The sequence below is a fragment of the Palaemon carinicauda genome, chromosome 6 (assembly GCF_036898095.1).
Source record: "Palaemon carinicauda isolate YSFRI2023 chromosome 6, ASM3689809v2, whole genome shotgun sequence".
In the NCBI taxonomy this organism is placed as follows: domain Eukaryota; kingdom Metazoa; phylum Arthropoda; class Malacostraca; order Decapoda; family Palaemonidae; genus Palaemon; species Palaemon carinicauda.
The window spans coordinates 66289891-66309351 of NC_090730.1; the positions used below are offsets into that span (position 1 = coordinate 66289891).

At 33.4% G+C, this 19461-nt stretch overlaps 1 protein-coding gene across 11 annotated transcripts in view; it reads right to left on the reverse strand.

Moving 5' to 3' along the window:
* Positions 1–19461, reverse strand: part of Plc21C (Phospholipase C at 21C) — a 935201-nt gene that overhangs the window by 117797 nt on the left and 797943 nt on the right. For 9 of the 11 annotated variants that reach the window (XM_068375234.1, XM_068375236.1, XM_068375240.1 and 6 more), the window contains one exon: positions 3079–3108. The exons of the other annotated variants lie outside the window; for them this stretch is intronic. In XM_068375234.1, coding sequence (XP_068231335.1) covers positions 3079–3108 — 30 coding nt within the window. The remainder of the gene's footprint in view (positions 1–3078; positions 3109–19461) is intronic. 11 annotated transcript variants of the gene reach the window in all.

Below are 19461 nucleotides of genomic sequence, written 5' to 3' on the forward strand. Positions count from 1 at the left end.
TATTTTAAGACTAAGAGTCCAATGCACTTTTCTCACTTCCCCTCTTTAGATATGGTTCTAAGCATTTCATCTGAACATAGTTTTCATTGTCTGGTAAGAGTTGTTCAATGAATGTTGGACAAACTATGGACATTACAGGTAGTGTCCCTAATTTTTCATGAGAATTAGAATTTTAATTTGTCCTCTCTCAAAAAAATGCAATGTCTTTCCTAGTTAAAAGTTTGGTCACAAAAACTCACAGCCAGTTGGATCCAAATCTTGGAAAGCTTTGAAGATTACAGTCCTAGATATTAAGAGTAAACCCACATCTCTTAACTTTTGCACAAATATTCTTTTGGAAAGTATTTTCTGCGCTAGTTCGATAATGTACCATGTTGACTTTCATTAAAGAATTCTGGTTTTCTTATCGAGATTGCTAGGGTCTAGCTTCTATAGTGGCTGCTGGTGATATGATCTTTTAAATTCTTTATTGCAATTAATTTATAGATTTCCAATATTCTAATTGTCGTTTGAAAAACAATCTGGAGTCTCATATTTCAAGCTGTATTTTGAGATGATTGCCATTAATTTAGATCAGTTGAGTACAATTCTAATAATTTCACAATTTAAATTTCAAGTTTGAACTATTTCTTTCCTACACTGGTGTCCTACCCCCATCAGTGTGAGAAAATCAGCAATATGAATATTAGGAGAATCATAGACATCAACAGAATTTTAATAGTAAAATGATTATTTCTATAATTACCAGATATTCTTATCTATGTCCACCCTTCTCCCCACTGACTTGTGATGTCAAGGAATTGTGAATAATTTTGACTTCAAAATTGAATAACAAAGACTCCTTGGTGCTCCTTGCCATTAACCTCTGAGAGTGTTTCATTACTTTACTAGAGACACGTATCTAATGAAAGGAAAAAAACTGGAAAAATTTATCTTCAATTTTGGGACTAAATGTCAATACACCGAGCTTCTAGAGAAGAATGAATTTGAATATCAGATGAGTATAAAAATAAAAAAATTATTATTAAAATTAAATTTTTGCCTCTGAAAAAATTATCTAAAAGATTGTCCAGCATCCCCTTCTTTAAGTTTAGTTAGGATTGGCAACATAGTAAATACTGAGCGATAATGGGGCAAATAACAAATGCTCTTGCAGTGGTTTGGTAGTGGTCACCCCTGGCATCCTGAAAATTCAAACTGAAGATCTCATACCATTTTATAGCTTTTTGTTAATGAACGTCCGTATATTCATACCCTAGATAAATAAATTTAGCTTAGGATTACAATCCTCTCCTACCAGATTATTACTATCACTTATTTTTATAATTTCTGTAATAGTAGGATTATGTAACTATCATCCCTACCATTGACAATAAAATTCTTTCTTTGTGAATTGAATTGCTGATCTCTGCTTTACTAATACAACACCTTATCCACTCAGCCACAGATAGCATAATACATTCTTCACCAGGAAATAGGCAAAACCACAAATATAGGTCCAGTAGTCTCTTTCTGCTTTCAAGTCTCAGGTCAGTAGTCCTATTCTCAAAGAGGGGTTATGCTTATAAAGCATACTTCACCTAAAAACCTATTTTTGGGGGGTGGGTGGGTGGGTTGAGAACTGAATATGTCTACTTACTGCTGGTTGGTCTGGGAGGTAGTTAGACCATAGATATGGGTAAAATTGGCCCACTATGATTCAAGCATATGCAACAGCATTTTAGATTCCACTCTTGTTATGTCCTTTTCGACTGAGTAGACTGTGTTGACATTGTAAATTACAGATCAGGGGTTCAAATCTCAAAGAGAAGGTTTGTCTTACCATTATTTCAAAATAACATTGCTTACAAATAACATATCATCATCAATACTATTATTATCACCCTTATTACAGTATATGCATTTTCAAAAAGTGTAGCCAGACCACTGACCCACAAAATGACTGATAGAAACAACGCATTTTTTATATGAAGGGTATTACATATTTCTGTTAGTCGTCATCTTTCCAATGTAATACGTTATATGCAGTAGTATTTAGCTTGTGGTTATATAGTTCTCATGAATGTCTAGATTACTAACACTTGCATTTACATATGAACTTCTTTGTCCCTAAGTATTGTCTAGCTATCAAGCAAGAATTCATTAGTGGTATTGCTGCACGTACAATTATGAATACTGTAGTCAGTACTGTACAATATATCTTTTAGTACACTCAATATTATTCTTACTAATTTGCTTTCTGTACCTAACCTCATAAAACAAGCAACATAATGTCTTATATCAGCTTATAAATGGTAAAAAAAGGGAGATCACAGAGTACCATACACAGTATTTTTGATAAAATGTTATAAGAAAATCAATTCATCTTTGGTATATACAGTATCACTTTTCACAATTCTCTGAGTCTGCTAGGACGAAAATATTAATACAATCTTTCAGACACTCTTTCATCTTTCTTTCCTTTTTTCTGCCTTGCCTTTGCAAACTTACAAGAAATGAAGATGTTTTCCTGTAAATGGTTTCCCTATTCTGTAAATATGTTTACTACTATATAAAACATTCACGTATGTACAAGCATATTCACATATGAACAAATGCAAGTACATACAGTATATACCAACTGTGCTTACTCACATAATTAAACTGCAGAAAAAGTAGAGGTTAATGTACTGTATCTTTCACAAATCTATATTAAAAGATAATTAAATTTGAAATATATTTTTCGATAAACCAAATAGGTAATAAAGAGCATAATGTTGATACTGTATCTCGGCAACCGCCAAATCAAATTTAAACATATCCTTCTACATTACGTAAAACATAGCAAGAAATAAAAATTTACTGATTTGTATAAAAACCACATCAAATGCAATTTTAATTCATTGAAATGAGAAATACAGAATTATAATTTATGATTCTTAAGTATAAATGAGATAAATTTCAAAACTCAAGTAATTGAAACAAAAATTTTAATAAAAATTGTGATTAATCATTTTACTTCTGTATCTATTTCTACCTATATTTAATGCAAGTTAAATTTACTTTGAGTCAAACTGAAGAATTTATTTCAAAACTTACCTTCCACGAAGCGTCCAATTTCTTAGCAGACTTTATGGAAAAAGCGCTACATCAATTCTCTCAGTTCGTTATACCAGAGGTAAAATAAAAAGAAAAAAAAAACAAAAAGAAAAAAATGGAAGTATAATAAGAACCCAAAAGCACACAAATATAAAATTTGGATGATAGCAGTGATATTGGCATTGTAACTATGATCATGCTACTATCTAGTTATTCAGCAACAAAAACAATATTACAATCTTCTGCCAATACTTTGCTGAATAATTTACTATCTGGTTAGCACTAATAACTATAAATTTCAAGGCAATATATAAGCTAAATAAATAAGAGCAACTTTGCTGATGTGAGAGTAGCAGTAAATTTTGATGAATTTCATCCAGGTAATATAAACTGATTTACCTATTAAGAAAAATCAAATATGTACTAGATAACCTATGAATATATATATACAATGTACATATGCATAAAAATATGCTCAGCGCACATAGATATATAGATTAAAGAAACTATACCACAATTCAATATTAGCCAATCTTGAAATTTTACACAGTATCCTCTTTTGTTGGGAATTGAACCCCAAATATTGCAAGTACTGTACATAATTTCACTCTGGGATCAAATAATCATGAACAGAGGTTTAGTTATTTTAACCAATACACATGTACACACATATTAACATGAATACTGTACATATCCAGCATAAAACAAATGGGTAAGGTTATTTCAATATTACTAATATTTTTCAATTTTTATGATATGTTAAACAAACACATAGTATCATACTATTTCACTTTCTCTCCAAGGATTAAAGAAACATGGCAGCCATAAATTGTCCGACATATAAAATAAAGTTGAATACAGTATCTTATATTTTCCTGAAAGGGGAGGAAATTTAATAATAATTACCCAAATAATGCTTGGAAAAAACTGTACTGTATGTTCAACTCTACTCTGTTCACCATCAAACTTGGAGAATACAGTAAATTTAACTTGAAAAAGAAAAAAAAAATCATAAACAATAAGGCGACTACAGTGAGGCTCTCACTGTGGGATTTGGGAATACAACCAGACAGCTGAAGATACTAAAAAAGTTTACAGTAAGTTTTATTTTTGTTTTATTTTCTGATAAAGCTCCCAGAAATGTGTACATAAAACTTAAAATTCCATCAAAGGATGACCACAGTTCCAAGTTCAACTTTCCAGTGTGCAGGAAACCAGTTCAGTGACTGAAAATTTCATGAAAGAAACGAATCCAGTATTTGTCCTGAAGCAACAATTATGGTAAGGAAATACTCTTATAGGTATATATTACCATACTACAGCTCCAACGTATTACTGAGTCAGCTGTTTTAGCAGGCCTCAAGGATAACAAAAGCGTGGTGCATATCATGTGGGTCTAATCCCACCTAGAGACTAATTTATTTTATTACTTAGTTACAATCCTGATACTGGCTTTTGGTCATAATCAAAACATTGCAGCACAAAGTATACTGGAAGTCAAAGCAGATATTTAAAAGAAACATGTTACATAATGGACATGAAAAGGAAATTATAGTTACACTGTATTTATCACCAAGAAGCAAAAGCTGATATAAGACCACATAAAGTTAACTGGGTCGATAGAGCCTGAAACCTTAATATCAGTGACTGCTCTATAGTACTTGGTGTATCTTCCAGGCTCACTTGAGGGCACTTGTTCTCTGAACATGACGGCTATCAGAGTATTTTACTATTTTACAGTTTTTTATCTATCTGCAACACTTTAATCAAAGCAAATATCAATGAATGAGTAATAGTTTTATCACTACTGTACACTATAGTTATCAGGATGCTTATAATTTCTTTTAAACTGAAATTTATCATTTCAAAACTTACCCAGCATTTCTTGTGCCATATATTTCACAAGAACAACTTGGCTGGTAAACTAAGAATTTTGAGTATTTGTTGTGCATTGTGTGACTAGTCCTCCTATACCTGTAATTCAAGAACTATGCACAGTACTACTATAATTCAGGCTGTTAGAAGCTGCAATATTGAATCCCACATTTTAGTTTGGTCCCCACTAGATCTTGGCAGTAGGATGGGATCCTATGAATGTTAGATAGATATTGAAAAAAAACTATTTTCATAATCTGATCTATTTTAGTAAATCTTACCCAACATTCATTGTGCCGATTCCCACATTGTACGGAAGGTGGGGATGGTAAACATTGGGAGTAGTCATAAAAATCCACTCAGCAATAAGAGATAAATAACAAAAATACTTTGTATGACTCTTAGAGTAGATTCAACATCAGAGTACAGTACTAACCTCAAAGCAATGTACGGTTGATAACGGGACTATTAAATTCCATTAAACGGTGATATGACTTACAAAGGCAAGGATTCCCTTTACCATAAGAGTATTATTCCACCACCAACCAAGTAAATAAGGGCTATTCAAAAGAATGTCTCTAAAGAAGTCAAGGTACTGATCTAACCACTCTAAAATACCTTAACTCAATCTATAACTCTACCAGCTAATAAAATAACAATACAAAACAAAAACAAACAAAAGATGAAGAGATTATTAACTCTAATCAATCTCCTGCAGCAAAAGTTATACTTAAAAACAAGGAAACAAAAATTGAGTTACACCTCTACTGGTATGTACTAATTACCCTTTGCAAGGAAATATTCGAAGCAAATCAAGAGGAATTGCATGCTTTCTAATTTTGAAGAAAGGAAGAATAGACACTTATAAGTTATGATACCCATATTATGATTAAATTCTCCCTAAAAATTGACGTAGCATTCTTTGACATAAGGTGAGAATTATCTTCAAGTATGCAAATAAGATATGCAGCAATTTTACATGAAGGAGCTGCTCACTTATTAACTCTTTTATGGTTATGCCTGAACCAAAGGAGCAGTCAGGTACATCGCTTTTGCCAAGAGGCAACAGTGGCGCTTGCTCAAAATTTTTTTTTGTAAAATTCGGCACGTCTAAACTATAACTGATATATGCTTCTGGTTTTTTTGTATGATGTTGGCAAATGATTAAACTTTATACTAAAGCAATCAGCATATCTTTGTGAGGCTTATAAATGATAACAAAACCTTGAACGTGAAATTTTTAAAGAAAATCAATTATATGCTTTTGAAATAAACATGAAAATAATAATCTTTTACGTGGAAGCAATCATTTTGTCCTCAATATACTTGCTAATGAGCTGTTACTATTCAAAAAATGCTAATTTCTAAGGAGTGTCATTTTCAGATTTTCCAACCTACTGAATTTATCTCGACATTTGTATCATACATAAATAAGTAATAAAGATAGAAAGAATATAAAAGTGGTATTAAAATGCTGATTAAATTTCCTACATAACACTTAAATAAAAATAATATGTATTGTTAGAAAGATATAAAGAAAATGTCATAGGATCACAAACTAAAGTTTTCATTCTGGTTGTAAGGTAATTTACACTAACAGTTTTCCTATACTATTTATATATTTACATCATTTCTTGTAGAATGTAATAGTATAAAAATGTCCTTGTCAAAGATGTATGGGACATGGACATTACAATTACTTACAAGTGCATAAACCTGCTAACAAAACATTATCTATGCATACAAATTCTCGCTGATTCTTTCGGCTAATGGCTATATACTGTATATACATTTAATACTGTATTTTGGTAACAACAACTGTAACAAATAAAGCTACAAAAAAATAAAACTGGCATTGAAAAACTGACAAAATTTTCCTATAAAATTGCAAAATAAAATCAATAGGTGTTCCATTGAAAAATAAAATTAATTGAAGCTGGGAGATAGAAATGTTTTTTTTTATGTAAAGTATTAACATATGCTGAATATCTTTAATATTTTACAAACAAGGAAAGAGGCTATCAAGCAACCAGATAATTCATGTTATTCAACGATAAAACACAATAAAACACTAGAAAATTTTCAAGCAATAATCACTGCAAAACACAATCCACAAAAAGAATCCAAAAAATGTTTTCCATTAGCGAATTCAAGCACAGATGCATTGGGTCACATGGCAATAAGAATTAAATGTGGGTGGAATCCTACCATGGGATCTATCAGTTTTCTGTTAGGCCTGTATTTTAGATGTAGCATATCTACACATGCATGGTGAATCTTGTTTTCATAGGTTGACTAGTTTATTTATGCCAAGTTTTTCTGCAAAATAAATATTGATAAAACGCTAAACGCATCATCGAATCACCAGGGGAAATAATAATTTTGATGCAAAATGCATCATCATATTACCAGAGGGTTAATGATCTAACTGGACAAAGAGAGAGAGCTTTAAATGTCTCTCTCCTCTATTTAAGTAAGGATTGTGGTATATCAGACTCATGCTCACTGGGCTTTCGTACCCAAGCAATACCTACTGTACTGAAAGTCTAGTCATGGTTTCAACCTAAGGATAAGATAGAAAAGAAAATATTCTGTTTATTTTTGCTTTGGAAAGAACACTATCAGCTTAAGCTACTGATAGGAGCTCAAAATCAAAAAGTGAAATACCAGGAAATTATCTGAGACCCCTAGAACTAATAGCAGTCATATTATTAACATTAAAAGGTCAATTATTTAACTAAAAATGTGTAATGTAATATCAACAAAAAATTAGTTTTTAGCTAGGCTACCATCTGACAAATGGGAAGAATTACCTGAACTGTGTTCATCTTTATTATTCTTGCCCTCTTGGGATATTATATTTAGTAAATCTAATACTATTTCATCTATGAAACCCTTCCTCACATGAAACCTATACAGAACTGTAATCACATACTTTACTTCAGCAGGGAAAACATATTCAAGCATGTGAAAATTATGACTTGTACATGAGGGATATTACAGACTACAGCCAACCCTCAATATTCACGGTTTTATCTTTATGGATTTGGTTATTTGTGATACAGAGAACTGCATAACCTATTTAATAAAAATTCCCAAATAAGTACTTTCGTGAGCCGATGATTTCAAATAAACCACACTCATTTACACCTGTCATGCCTCGTGTCATATCTGCACAGCTGACTTGGCCTAACTCTTGCATTATCTGAATTTGCATCTGGATCTCCTTCTTTAGTCTTCTTTGTGTTAGCATCACTTTGCCTTACTTCGTCGACACCACGGTCCCTAAGAGAGCTGCTTCAACTTCCGAAGGTTTTGCCAAACGGCAGAGGAAGGTCATGACTCTTGAGAACAAGGTTAAAGTCTTCGATATGTGTAAGGAAGGGATAAAGTATGCTGCTGTAGGAAGACTTTACAGCATTAATGAGAGTGCAGTGAGGTACTATACATAGAAAAGAATGCAGTGAAAACTCACACTTCCGTGACTGCCAGTGCCCCATGCAGATGTGAGGGTTGTATCTAAGGTGAGGAAAAAGGGCATGATCAAAATGGAAAATGCCCTGTTTCTGTGGATCACGGATTAGCATTGGAAGAGAATTTCCATTGACTTGCAAGCTATCCGGGGAAAAGTCAAGTCTCTGCTCCGCCCTTTCACGGAAGATTAACCTCAGCCGGTCACCAGAAGCCGCAATTTTTCTAGACAAGCTTCAAAAACTCATTGTGGAGAAGGGGTAAAAACTGGAACAATTTTGGAACATGGAAGAAACTGGTAAGTTTATAGACATTTACAGTATATATAAAAATCTTAAATCATTCATTTAAATCAACTTGAATTTTCTTTTTCTTTTAAACTGTAGCGTACCATAGAGACATGTGACGATTGTATGAATCTATAGTTTGTAATTTGCATTAGTTTTCTGTACCTACAGTAATCAGGATTTGATTTATTATTTAAATTTTTGCCTTTTTGGCCTACGTACGCTTAATGTAAATGTTAATTAGTGTATGCAAGCATTTACTTACATTTACATGTACTGTACAGTAAATTACTGTATTTTATAGTACTGTTTATAACATATACTGTATTGTACATATTCAATATATGTATAAAATATTTTATTGCTTGACAGGTCTTTTTGGAAGATGCCCCAGAAAATGTTCATTGCCAAAGAGGAATGGCGTACTCCTGATTTTAAGGTGGCAAAGGACAGGTAAGCTTACAGTGTAAACCTTTTTCCATTTCTCTAATTTACTTGTAAAATGCATCTTACATTTAAGAATTTTCTTATTGATTGTTTGTAGAGTAACTTAGGGTATCTTGTTAAAAACAAATAGTACAGTAATAATATTGTGCGTTTTTGTATGAAATATTACTAACAAAACCTCATTCTAACAAATGTGCCTTTTTCTGTCTTCCCCAAGTGTACCTCATTGAATCCGGCTTCATTTATATTTTGGCAAGGCCCCTTGTACTCCAACATCATAACATCATTTTCTCCCTGTGTATTGGATGCACAAAAAGAAGGCATGGATGACGAATGAACTAATTTTTAGCTGATTTTAGTACAGCTTTTTGCAGGACGCAAAGGACTATTTCGAGAGTAAGGGCATGGAGTTCAGGGTCCTCCTCACCCTTGACACTGCTCCCAAACATTCATCCTACATTGGGGTAATGATTCTTACACGTGCATGTGGTGTTCTTTCCTATGAGCATCACTGCCCTCATCCAGGTTATGGACCAGGAAGTCATCAAGAACTTCAGGGATCACTACAGCCTACGAGTAATGGCGCGACTTCAAGTAGCTACCATTACGACCTCAGCGTAATGGCAAATTGGAAGAAGTTCACAATTGCAGACTGTCTGTCTGTTGTCAAGGATTTCTTCCACGATGTCAAACCTGAGACCGTCACTGCATGCTGGAAACGTGTGACCAGGGTACATGAAGGACTTTGGCGTTTTTAGTCCTAATAAAGTCTTCCAAGAGACTGTCAAGAAGATTGTGACTTTGGCAAGGGTAGTCAAAGTTGAAGGCTTCATGGAAGTGGCTGAGGACGACTTCTTGGAATTGCTAGATGGTCAATATGAAGAGCTGACTGATGAAGACCTGGCTGAATTAGTCTGTTCTGCAAGTGACAAAGAGGATGAGTCTGATGACCTGACAAGGAGGATGAAGAAGACATCATGTTCGAGAAGTTGACAGAGATGACACAGTTGATGGAAGTGTTGAAGCAAAGGACATACAGCGTAGATAGGCAGTAGGTTGGCTAGGGCACCAGCCACCCATTGAGATACTACTGCTAGAGAGTTATGGGGTCTTTTGACTGGCCAGATGGTACTACATCGTATCCTTCTCTCTGGTTACGGTTCCCTTTGCCTACACACATCCACACTGAATAGTCTGGCCTTTTCTTTACATATTCTCCTCTGTCCTCATACACCTGACAACACAAATTGCCAAACAATTCTTAATCACTCAAGGGTTTACTGCACCAGTTATTCAGTGGCCACTTTCCTCTTGGTAAGGGTAGAAGAGACTCTTTAGCTATGGTAAGCCGCTGTTCCAGGAGAAGGACATTCCAAAATCAAACCATTGTTCTCTAGTCTTGGGTAGTGACATAGCCTCTGTACCATGGTCTTCCACTATCTTGGGTTAGAGTTCTCTTGCTTGAGGGTACACTTGAGCACTCTATTCTATCCTATTTCTCTTTTTCTTGTTTTGTTAAAGTTTTTATAGTTTATATGGGAGATATTTTAATGTTGTTATTCTTCTTAAAATATTCTATTTTCCTTTTTCCCTTTCCTCGCTGGGCTATTTTCCTTGTTGGAGCCTCTGGGCTTATAGCATCCTGCTTTTCCAACTAGGGTTGTAGCTTAGCTAGTAATAATAATAATAATAATAATAATAATAATAATGAAAATAATAATAATAGATCATTCATTGCCACATGCCCTGAAGTTCATATGTTCCATGGATGATATTTTTGCTGGTTACAAGAGCATCTTGAATGAGATGAAGAATTCGACAAAGTAGCTGCCCATAACAATGTTCTTCCTCTGTCATGAGAAACAGTCACCACCACCTTCTCCAATCACTGAGCCCAAGCCTGAGCCTTAGCCATCACACCCACCTCCTCTAACTACGGATTCACCTGAGCCTAAAACCACTCCTCCAGGAAATCCACATGCAGCAACCCCTCCTCTGGAAACCACAATGAAACTTACGATGATGATGCCATAAGTGATCTTCCTCCCCTTACAGAATGGTGAAATATTTTTCAGTAAATTTTCCATTTGAAATTTTTTTTTTTTTAAATTTTACAGTACATATGTACACTATGTAAGTAGAGTGCATTAAAGTATAATGATACAGTACTGCACAGTTCTTAACATTGTTTTAATTTTTTCAATACTATAAAGTTAAAATTACAGTAAATACGGGTATAACTTTTTATTCGTTGTTTGTTTTATACTATACAGTATAAAGAAACATGTACAGTACAGTATACTACAGTATCTGTACATTTACTTGTACTGTATGTACATTTCTAGTCTACTGTACAGTATACAATATTCATGTATTTGACTAATCCATTTTAAATATTTTTTTTCTTTGCAACAGTAATGGATCATCCGCGTAGATATATCATATTGTGCAGTTACGTCCCTTCATCGTTCATTTTGTCATTCACCTATTTGTAAATGCATGGCTTATCCTTCATCCACCTTACCAACTGTGTGCCATTTTGCGGAATGTTTCCTGTAAGTTATGTCATATATTATGTACTGTAATATATCTGTTTTTGTAAATACTGTAGTATTATAAAAAAGATACTTTTGTATTTAGTGTGTACCGTATGGTACACTCATCCAAATTATTACTGTAAAGTACAACATTAATGAATGTATTTGATTTTTTTTCACAGCTGTATAAATAGTACCTATATATGGTTGCAATGTGTACAGTAAATAGTGTTTAAAGTTTGGTACAGAATAAGTTACAGTGTGATATGCAAAAAAGGTGATGCCTCAAGAATTGCATCATGGTTCATGACATGTTACTGTGTACAACTTTATACGAAAACAGTTAGTGGTGTTTGTACTGTTACTGTTTCTTTTCCTTTTTTTTGTTAGTGTATCATTGTAATATTAATGTAGAGTATTATTATATTAACTACAGTACAGTACTGCACATGGAATACCATACACCTTATTGTACAATAATCATAGACTAGGTGTTTGACTAAGCATAGCAGTCATTACTTATGAGTGATGTGTTGCTGTAACTTAGCTAAATTAAGTTGAACCTTAGTGATAGTACTGTACATACATTACAGTAATATACAATACAGTGTCAACAAGTGTTGATAGATATGAACAACAGAAATTTGTTGTTATATCGGTAATAGTATACAATACAGTTCAGAAGTGGTGATGAGCTGTCTTATTGTGTACTATACATATGTATGTACTGTACACACTTCTCTGAAGTACAGTACAGTATATAAACTTACTGGTGCATTTATTAAGAGATACCACATTCATACTGTGATGGAAACCACAAGAAAACAATATAGTGCAGTACAATGGGTTACCTAGTGTGTTGGTCAACTGTGTGTAGGCAGTGGGCAGTGAGTTGGTTGGTTATGAGTTGACCCAGCCTAGGGCAGCATGAATTTGCCAATTCTCGATTTTTGAGCCTGTTTCTGTAACCTAACCCTAGCGGAGACAGAGCACCGACTGTAAATATAGTCTTATATCTGAAGACGACTTGAATCTTCTTCTTTGTCTACAGTCTTTACCCCTATCTATATGAGGTTGCTCTTTCAAATAAGCCTTCCCCATTCTCTTCTATCCTAGGCACCCTGTTCTTTTAATCTGTTTTCCCACATGTAACTTGCTACTTTATCTTTCCACCTCTATGTCCATGACCCTTTGGCGCACAAGATCTTCTCTTCACAAGACATGCACAAACACCTGTTGTCTTCTTTGCTGAACTGTTTTCGACACCTCTACTTTGACTGTCCCTCTTATATACTCCTTTCTGATCATGTCCTTTCTTGTGACTCCAGACACCATTTCCGACCCTGTCCCTTCTTGTGACTCCACGCATTCATCATAACATCCTCATTTCTGCCACTTCTAACTATTTTTCTTGAGTCTTCTTTATTAGCCAAGTTTCAGCTCCTTACACTAAAGCTGGTCTAACTACATTTTTATAAAACCATCCTTCTACCTTTGCACTAACTTTCTTATCCCACAAAATTCCCAATGATCTTCTCCAGTTCATCGAAGCACACCTTTGCAATAACTCTCTTAGCACATAAAATTCCCGATGATCTTCTCCAGTTCATCCAAGCACACTGTATTCTGTGGTTAATTTCTGAGTCTATGCCTCCATTATCCCTCACATAGAACCCAAGGTACTTGAACAAGTTAACCCGCTTGATGTTATCCAAGACCCTTTTAACAGCACCCTGTTTTCCTTCTCCTCTCATCCACACACATTCTGTCTTGGGCCTACTTATTCTGAAACTTCCATCTACAAGTGCTTGTCTCTATATCTCTAGTTTCCTTTATTATTATTATTATTATTATTATTATTATTATTATTATTATTATTATTATTATTATTATTATCATTATTATTATTATTATTATTATTATTATTACTAGCTAAGCTACAACCCTAGTTGGAATATCAGGATGCTATAAGCCAAAGGACTGTAACAGGGAAAATAGCCCAGTGAGGAGAGGATATAAGGACATAAATAAACTATATGAGAAGTTATGAATACAGTATTTGAAATAAAATATCTTAAGAACAGTATCAACATTAAAACATGTCTCATATAAACTATAAAAAAGCTTATGTCAGCCTGTTCAACATAAAAACATTTGCTGCAAGTTCAAATTTTTGAAGTTCTACCGGTGTAACCACCCCGATTATTAAGATTATTCGACAATTTGTTCATAACTGGAATAAAACTTCTAGAACACGGTGTAGTATTGAGCCTCATGATGGAGAAGGCCTGACTATTAGAATTAACTGCATACCTAGTATTAGAACACTATGGTACTGTCTGGAAAGATCTGAATGTATAGAAGGGCCAGAATTAGGAAAAATCTTATGCAACATGCATAACGAACTAATTGAACGACAGTGCCCGAGATTAATATCTAGATCACGAATAAGAAATTTAATAGACTGTAAGTTCCTGTCAAACAAATTAAGATAAGGATCAGCAGATGAAGACCATAAAGTAGAACAATACTCAAAACCAGGTAGGATGAAAGAATTAAAAAACTTCTTCAGAATAGATTGATCACTGAAAATCTTAAAAGACTCTCAATAAGCCAATTTTTTGCAATTGAAGAAGACACAGACCTAATGTGTTTCTCAAAAGTAAACTTGCTGTCGAGAATCACACCTGAAATCTTAAGTCATACAGATTTAATAAACATTATCAATGCTGAGATCTGGATGTTGAGGAGCAACTGTCCTCGACCTACATACAATCATGCTTTGATTTTTGTTTTGATTCAACTTCATGTCCCATGATTTGTACTATGCACCCTTCTCTTGTTATGTCTACCAAAACAATATTATCAGCAAACATCATATTCCAGGGTACTTCTTCTCTGACACCTGCTGTAATAACATCCATCACATGATCAAAGATGTAAGGGCTGAGAGTAGAACCTTGATGTAAACCACCTCTAACACTAAAATTCCTTGTTGTTTCTACAGTGCTCTTTACTTGGGTGGTCAGACTTTTCTGAAACACCCTTCTCTCTGATACATTTCCACACTTCTTGCCTCGGTACCTGATCATACACTTTCTTCAACTCAATAAAAACCAGATGTATTCCCTTCTGTCTTTCTGCATATTTTTCCACAGTTTGCCTAATGGTAAAAATTGTATCAACTGTTTCCCTTCCTCACATAAATTTAAAGTGTTCTTCACTTGCTGCTGTTTCATTTCTTATTCTTCTCTCTACAATTAATTCATATAGCTATATGGTATCAGATATCAATTTTATCCCTTAATAGTTGGAGCAATCCTGTATATCCCCCTTTCCTCTATATACAATATAGGGACTATTTCTCCAGCTGTCCAGAATTTTTTCTTGATAGTAGATCTTTTTAAAAAGATCCCAGAGTAAATCAACACCCTCCCTTTCCAGACATTTCCACACCTCAACTGGTATGCCATTAGCCCCAAGACACCATAAATATAAAGTTAAAAACTTAATATAACCATAATAGCATAAAAGTTCCCGATAAAGGGTGCAAACCAAATCCTCCAATATAAGTAGCAGCACCAAATGAAATGCATACCAAGCTCTTGCCAAATGAGAATGAGGGAATCATAATGGATGTCTCTAGTGCACAAGAAGTATAGCAATAATTCTCAATGTACAGTACAGGTATAGGTAAGTTAATCATAGAAACCCACTGCTAATCCTCTAACTTTTGCAATTTGTCCAACCAAGCTGTGCTTGCAAAATGTATAACACAATGAAAGTTTGGTAAGAATTATTGAAATAATTAAAATTCAAGAAAGCTGTCTTCACCACAAGAAAGAGAGGAGGAGGAGTTAAATAGAGCATTCTTGAATTATCATATAAAAACTTTGGACTGGTATCCACTTGACTTCCTGTAGTCCTTTCAATTTAACTCTTGATGACAATTTTGGGCATTATAACGCATATCTCTTCTTTTCACCTTAGAAAGAACATGAAATAGTAAACCATGTGTTTGCTCACATCTAATGAGAATATTTTTTATCAATATCCACTTCCTACAGCATATAAATTACAATGAAATACATATCATATGCCATAATCTGCAAACAGGGTTGGCAAAATAATATTAACAAAATACAATGATTAAAAACATGCCACCATTTTAAATTTCTCAAACAAAAATAGCATAACAATAAGATATAGCTAACATCAAATTCTTTAAAAAAATTCAAAATGGAAATTAAGTAGTCAGTAACATGCTAAAAGGCACTATGCACATAACACCACCAATATCAAATCCATAAAACAGTATGCAATAAAATCAAACACAAACACTATAAACAACTATAATGGAAAATTTCCCTGAGTTCAAAAAATTTTCCAGTACAGTATTTAAGAATTAATCAATTCTATCAATAAAATCTTAATTTGAATGTAAAATTAGAGATATAAAGTCTACGTACATTATAAGCTAAAGAAATAATGTAGCCCATATATACACAATGATATAAACATGCACATGCAAAAATGCAGAAGAATCAAGTAATACTTCCCAGTGCAAAAATAATGCAATATACGTAAACGACAAATTAATCAATACATACAGAGAGAAGAAAGCTTTTTGGTCCTGCCCTTCAAAAGAACTACCTTATGCTAATAAGAAAGCATATTCTACTACCTCCAGACCAAAATGGCCTGACTACTAAGCCCTATCAAACAGCAACTGAAATTGAAATAAAAAGATGTTATGAATAATTGGGGTGCTTTGAGTCTTGCATGACACCAGTCAACGATACAAAACCCTATCATTTCTCTCCTATAAGCATCTCATTTTCTTTTAATGCAGTAACACTACAGAAAAGCAGTAAATTTTTGTGGGGTTGTAAAGACGGTGCAAGTACTTACCCAATGTTTAAACATCGAAATTTGCATTTCCTAATACCATATGTTGTACAATTTGTTCAATACTACAAACCATGTGCTGTTTTCCCCTTCTAAAAAATATTTTTTAGAATCAAAGTACAGTACTATTAACGCAATCTAAAAGTAATTTGGTCCTTTCTACATTCCATGTGTATAATTTACCTCTTGTAAATACTTACAAGATGAATAAAATTTTTTAACATAAGTACAGATGATTCATGGTACAGTATCTCAAAATAAGGTAATATTTCTTGTAAATCTATACAGCATTCTAATTTAATATCACCTTAGCATGGGATATCATACAACTTATGCAAATCTTTCAAACCTAAGTCAAGTACCTAAAGACTAATCACCTCGACTGTGTTCTTATTGATTAGGGAAAGTCAAAATGTCATAAAAAAAAAATATATTGTAAAATTGATGGGTATGAGATTTAGACTGGGAAACACCAATTAGGGTTGAATGTTGCTGTTTTATCATAAGTAGAATAAAAATTTAAAAGACTATCTTTTATAAAATTTACAAACAAAATCATATTGCATAGCTAAAAATATTCAGTAAAACCTGTACAGTAAGACATATTACAAAAGCAGAATTTTAATAATAAAACTTCGCATTTCTATACTCACTTGATGTTCATATTGCTTTCATCTCTGGAAGCTTGCAATGTCAATGCTACTCTTTGAAATAAAGAATTTCCCGTTTTCTTTCCTTCCAACAAACTAATGCCTCTACTAAAGCAATGACATCCCTATCCTTTGACGCCACTAATCAGTGGGAAGGAGGGTGGGCATGTATAAGAATATCAGATAAGTATAGAAATAAGAAATTTTATAACTGAAATACTCTGTTTTTATGAACCTTCCCTGATATTCATAAACTACCTTAAAAGAAATTACTTGTAGTCCACAGATTCGTTTTCTGAAGCCAAGGCTAACAGAAATAAATTTTATTGTGAGATCTTAAGCAAAAGCTTTTCAAAGGTCATGTCAAAAATGACAAAAAAAAAAATATTATAATAACTAATTCTAGTAACTGATAAAATCCTTGCCTAACACTATTCAAAATACTTTCCATTGTTACCACTGCCAAGAAAGTTATGAAATGACCTGCATTTATTTATTTACTTATCTGTCTTGTCTGTGAGCAGGATTACATAAAAACTTCTTGCTGGATTTTCACCAAAATTAAATAATGGATAGGTATTATACTCTCCACCGGAAGAACCCATTGAATTTTGGAGGTGACCACGATCCCAATTCTGGTTATTTGTGCTACTACTGTATTATAAAGTAGATTCATTCAGGGTCAACGTAGGGAAAATCTTCTATGTATATATATATATGTATGTATATATATGTATATATATATATGTATGTATATATATGTATGTATATATATATGTATGTATATATATGTATGTATATATATGTATGTATATATATATATATATATATATATATATATATATATATATATGTATGTATGTATATATATATGTATGTATATATATACATGTATGTATATATATATATATATATATATATATATATATATATATATATATATATATATATATATATGTATGTATATATATATATATGTATGTATATATATATACATGTATATATATATATACAGTATATATATAGTATATATATATATATATATATATATATATATATATATATATATATATATATATATATATATATAATGGATTTTGAGCAAAGTGAAAAATCTATTTTTGGGTGAGAGCGTCATGTCATCCTGATGGAAGGTTCAATAGCTTTTTAAGGGATATTTGCTACAGTGATACTCCCAGGGAATTAAACCGAAGGTCTCCAGGATTCTAACTCCTGGCGCGAGTATCCAATAAAGGATATCGCATAAAATCAGGGGACGTATACTAGATACGACACATAGCAATCTTCACCCCGAATAGATTTAACTCTTTGATGTAAGGGGGAAGAGTGGCAAAAGAAGGGGGTGCCGTTCTAGGTACCCGGTGGACCTCCATCCCTACTACTACCGCGACGCTATTCCTTTTCTTGTCGTTAAGCAGAAATGGCCGCAGATAAATTAATTTTGGGAGGGATCAGCACAAGGGTGGGTCCATCAGGATGACATGGCACTCTCACCCAAAAATAGATTTTTCATTTTGCTCAAAATCTGTGTTTTGAGCTCGGGCCATGTCGTCCTGATGGAAGCATACCAGACAATTAACTTGAAATTACTATAGATGTGGGTTTGTGTATGTGCCTTCTACCTTATCTGGTCTACTAGACCTGTATGTGAAATTCCAGGTAACTGTCATTTCCACTAAGCCTGGAGCTGGTTTAGTGCTTCCTGCCCCCTGCAGGGAAAGTGTCGACATCGACAATAAGGATTCAAGGTTTGTATTTCCGTAGGAACAGAAGGGAAAATTTTAGAGCTTACCTTTTACTTACCATGGAAATCTGTATCCTGATTTCAATTTTTAGGCCCTTATAGGGATTAAATAAAACTCTGGCATGTTTTATTTGTCTGTAACTGAGGTAGCAGTAATGACGCAAATACGTTTTAGTATTTTTAGTTTGCAACTAAATTATCAAATGTAGTTACAATAGAGTAAGAATCTGATCCAGCATTAAAACACATCAGGGTCCATATTTTCTCCAGTAGAAAAAATATATAATTTCATTATTGGAATAATGCCACTCAATGGAGAAGTGAAACCAAATCTGTCCGACTTGTTCAGATTTTTGGAAATGCATAAGCACTGTGACGCAAACGTTCACTTGGCACTGGTGTTATTGGTCAGATATGCACCTATATGGAACAGTATGTTAATC